This window comes from Octodon degus, unplaced genomic scaffold, assembly GCF_000260255.1.
Source record: "Octodon degus isolate 3935 unplaced genomic scaffold, OctDeg1.0 scaffold00164, whole genome shotgun sequence".
Lineage (NCBI taxonomy): Eukaryota > Metazoa > Chordata > Mammalia > Rodentia > Octodontidae > Octodon > Octodon degus.
The window spans coordinates 4656677-4661537 of record NW_004524740.1 but is presented as its reverse complement, the minus strand read 5'-3'; the positions used below and the strand labels follow the sequence as shown (position 1 = coordinate 4661537).

General features: G+C 43.3%; 1 protein-coding gene across 2 annotated transcripts in view; it reads right to left on the bottom strand.

Annotated features, from left to right (window-relative positions):
- Tubd1 (tubulin delta 1) overlaps positions 1-4861 on the bottom strand; it is a 21202-nt gene that overhangs the window by 8932 nt on the left and 7409 nt on the right. For both annotated transcript variants that reach the window (XM_004643030.2, XM_023703149.1), the window contains exon 5: positions 3196-3427. In XM_004643030.2, coding sequence (XP_004643087.1) covers positions 3196-3427 — 232 coding nt within the window. The remainder of the gene's footprint in view (positions 1-3195; positions 3428-4861) is intronic.

The window sequence follows — 4861 nt, the reverse complement described above, 5'->3', positions numbered from 1 at the left end:
ATGTGGTGCTGGGGGATTGAACCGCGGTCCCTGATGCTTTTGCTAAGCTTGTTCTAAGTAGGTGCTTTAGACCACTGAGCCATCTCTCCAGCCCCCTAAATATTTCTTGAGAACACTTTCTCAAGCTTTTACTTATCTGGTTATATGATATTCCTGCCTTCTGAATTCATCTATCACCTGCTTTCTGGCAAAATTCCAGAGGGGGATTAGCCCCTCCTCATACTCTCCCTCAGGACACAATCAGGAGCACCCCACTAGCAGGCAGGCTGGCTTCTTTTTTTGTACTTTAGGAGAGGATCTACAGGGTGTTCAGCGTCTCACTACTAGATTGGACTCATAGTGATCTGCCTGTTTACAGCCTCCCACGAGCTGGGATTACAGGTCTGCACCACCATACCCAGTCTCAATTGCCATCTCAGGGCATCCTGAACGCCTGGCCCCTGCGCCTGCTTGAAGGCGCTTTAATCCGCTGAGCTATATGGCCGGCCCTCAGGCTGGCTCCTTGCTCCTCCATATTACATACACAACACCCACATTTATTATTTTATTTTTTAATATATTTGGTTGTCGCAGGGTCTCACTACACAGTTTGGGCTCAATGATCCTCTAGCTTTCAGCCTTTCCAGAGCTAGGATTACAGGGGTGTGTGTATGTGCGTGTGCATGCGCCACTACACCCTGGGGGCGGGGCTGGCACAGCATGTGGTGCCGGGGATCCACCTGCGGTCCCTGCACTTGCCCAAGCGGCCTGACACCCACCTTGATGTCTCCGGTCCTACCACTTCTGTGCTCTCCACATCCACTTGCTCTCCAGCCAACAAAGACTTCACTGAGTGCTCACCATTCACTGTGCACTGTCTGAGCCACCGAGTTTATTCTAGTTTGTCTAGCCAATGATAAATTAGACAAAAATTTTGGTCCTAGGGCTAGGGAGATAGCTCAGTGGAATAAGTGCTTGCCTGGCAAGCACAAGGTCCTGAGTTTAATCCCTGGTACCACAAAAAAAAAAAAAAAAAAAAAATTTTTTTTTTGGTCCTTAACCATGTGTAGTGGTTCATGCCTAAGATCCCAGTACTGTGGGAGGTGAAGTTAGGAGGATTAAGTGCCAGCCTAGCCTGGGAAACTTAGTAAAACTCTGTCCCCAGTGCTGAAGAAAAAAAAATCTAGTTTTATCCAGGTGTGGTGGTACTTGTCTTAGTCCCAGGTACTTGGGAGGCTGAGGCAGGAGGATCTTTCAAGGTCAGGAGTTCTAGACCAGCCTGGATAACAGAGCAAGACCCAATTAAAAAAAAAAAGAAGAAAAAGAAAAAGATGAGAAGGGAACAGAGAAGAGGAAGGAGATGGTTGTAGTAGCACATGTCTTTAATCCCAGCACATGGGAGGCTGAGGCAGGAAGCTCACCAGTTTGAGGCCAACTGGATTATGTAGTAACACCCTGTCTTTAAAAACAACAACAAAAACTGGGACAGGCAACTATTTGAGAAACAAATTAGAAATGGGAGTAAAGATTACAAAGTCAAGGGTCAGCCAAATAGCTCAGCAGATTAAAGTGCCTACAAGCAGGCGCAGTGGCCAGGGGTTCGAGCCCCATGCTGGTCCTGCTCCTGGGATGCACTGAAATGGCAACTGAGACCAGGCGTGGTACCCACACCTGTAATCCCAGCACTTGGAGAGGCTGTAAACAGGAGAATCACTATGAGTCCAATCTAGTAGTGAGACCCTGAACACCCTGTAGATCCTTTGCTAAAATACAGGGAAAAAAAAAAAAGATTACAATGTCAATTGCACTTAGACAATATGAATTAATCAGTAGTATCTTTTAGTTACTTCTGGGACTGTGAAACAGCAGATCCACTTTGGAAAGGCTTGGCATTTTCTGAAACACTTGTTTTTGAAGGTCTTTACTTTGATTGTTGGTACCCCCCCCAAAAAAAAATTATTTTAAGTCTTATCACTGAGCTACACCTTAAGCCCTTACTTGGAGACTGGTTATTACTAAATTAACCAGGCCATCCTCAGACTTTCAATCTTTTTGCCTCAGCACCCTAAGAAGCTAAGCAGGATTACTGGTGAGTGCCATATCTACCCATTACCCAGCAATTCTACTCCTAGATATTTATCCCAGAGAAATGAAGACATATTTGCACAAAGATGTGTATAAATAGCAATATTATTCCTAATGGTCAAATAGGTGTCCATCAACTGTTTTTTGTTTTTTTGGCGGAACTGGGGATTGAACTCAGGCCCTTGCACTTGCCAGGCAAGTGTTTATTCTACTGAGCCATCTCCCTGGCCCCCCATCAACCGGTGATGAATAAACGAAATGTGATCTACCACATGGTTTACAGCTCAGCAATAAAATGCTTGTCCATTATAAGTAAGGCCCTGAGTTCAGGCCCCAGTACTAGAAAGGAAAATTTTTAAAAGACAGAGAAAACAGACTGGTGGCTGACTAGCACTGAAGTTGCTGGAGGAAAAAGAAAATATTAGTGGTTGCTAAAAGATACAGAGCTTTGCTGTGTATGAATATGCTAAGAACAGTGAATTGTACACACTTCACATACCTGCATGGTATGTGAATTATATTGCAGTGAAATGACTATTAAAAATGACAAAAGAGGATGTTAGGGATGTAGCTCAGTGGCAGAGCATCTGCCTAGCATGGGCAAGGCCCTGCGTTTGGCCCCTACTTCTGCAAATAAATAAAGAAGAGAGAAACCTGAATGATACAAGTCAATGGGCTCTATATACTACTCTTCAGAAATTTAGCAACTTCTCAAGACTTTCCAATAGAACAGATCAGAGCTATAAGAAGGTCTGAAGGAAGGTTTTCTTTTGTCTTTTGCAGTATTTGGTACTGGGGATGCAGTGGATACATGGCCTTTGTGCTACCTAAAAAAAAGGAAACAATGGTAGGGGATATAGCTCAGTGCTCTCCAACTACACCAGCTTGCTGGGCGTGGTGGTGCATGCCTGGAATCCCAGACTCAGGAGGCTCAGGAAGGAGAATCATCACAAGTTTAAGGCCAGCTTGAACTGTCTCAAAAAACAAACAAAAACCAAAACACTACACCAGCTTGAAGATGAGGGAGAACTGAAAGGCAGACAGTGAAAAATAACAATGAAGCTGTCAGAGCATGAGGCTAAAAAAAAAGAACAAAAGATTTTCCTATAAAAAACAGAGAGAGACCAATACCTAGTGGATTTGTTCTATAGTGAAATGCGCCTTCTGCAGAGTACGTAGGCTGGAACACACTTCCCAGCTGATGCGCAAGGACTTGATTTATATCCCGAAAGGAGATCTGCTTGATTTTCATCAGTCTTGCACAGATCTTATGGACAGCGTCATTCTCCTGCACGAGGAGGGCATCTGAAGATCGGTACAAGTGAGAAAGCGTCAAGATGGAGTTGTAGTTCTGAACAATAACCTGGAGAGGGGAAGGCCGGAAATAAGACAGGAGAGACCAGTGGTTAGGAATGTTCACTCTACATTGGCCATGACAGCTGCCATCCCAGTTACTTGGGGGGCTTGAGAAGGAGGACCCAAAGTTTAAGTGTAGTCTAGGCAAGTTGGGAAGATTCTGTCTCCAAATAAAATCTGAATGAAGGGCAGAGGTGTTACTTTTTCTTTTTTTTGGTGCAGAACCAGGGATTGAACTCAGGCCCTCGCACTTGCCAGGGAAGCGCTTATCCCCTGAGCCATCTCCTTGGCCCCTGAATAAAGGGCAGAAAATGTAGCTCAGTGCTTGCCTGTCATGCATGAGGCCATGGTTTCAGTTTTCAGTACCAAAACGAGAAAAAACTGGAATTCTTTAAAAATATATATATATATTTATTTTTTTAAAACAGAAGCTTCTTAAGGCATCCTATCCTGGTTTAAATCGTGGCTGTTACTCCCCAGCTGAGTGACTTCTATCTCATTATGCCTCAGTTTCCTCACTTATAAAACAGGGATAATAGCTACATCAGCCTCCTCGTGTGGCGAGATGAGCGCTATTAGAACAATGCCTTCCAGACAAACACTGGCTATTTACTACCATACTTCCTGCCTACGTCCTTTGTCTCACCTTTTTAAAAACATACATATTTTTTCTTTTTTTACAGAACTGGGGATTGTTTTTCTTTTGTGATAGGGTCTCACTATGCAGTACAGGCTGGCCTTGAACTTACGGTGATCCTGCCTCAGCCTCCCGGAGTGCTGGGATTACATGTGCTACACACCTGGCCAGTATTTTCTTTTTTCTCTTTCTTTCCTGCCCTCCTATCTTTCTGTCTCTCCTTCCTCTCCTTCCTTCTCTTTTCTTTTCCTTCCCTTTACTTTAAAAAAAAAAAAAAATTCTTTTGACAAAGAGTCTCACTATGCAGTCCGCGCTGGCCTAGAATTATGATGATCCTCTTGCTTCAGCCTCCTGAATGCTGGGATTACAGGCGTTTACCACCATATTCTTTGCTTTCTTTCTTCTCTTTTTCCTAGTACTGGGGATTGAACCTGGGGAGCACAAAACTATACCATTGGTCTCTTTTTATCTTGAGACAAAGTTTTGCTAAATTGCCCAGGGTAGTATCAAACTTGTCCTCTTCCTGTTTGAGCTTCCCAAGCAGCTTGGATTGGAAGTGTGTGCCACCACGCTTCATCTTTGGAATTTTAAAAAACAGGACAGATATCTCCTATGTTTGGAAAAAAAAAAAATCTACGCAAAATTAGATGAATTACTCGTGAAAATATCATATTTTATATAATCTTTCCTTAAGATGTAATTTCCATAGAATGATTTGTTCTAATGGTGTTTGTAAATAGGATCACAAGTCCGCATCTTGTACAGCAATTAACCACTAAGAAGAATATATGCAGTGTATTATTT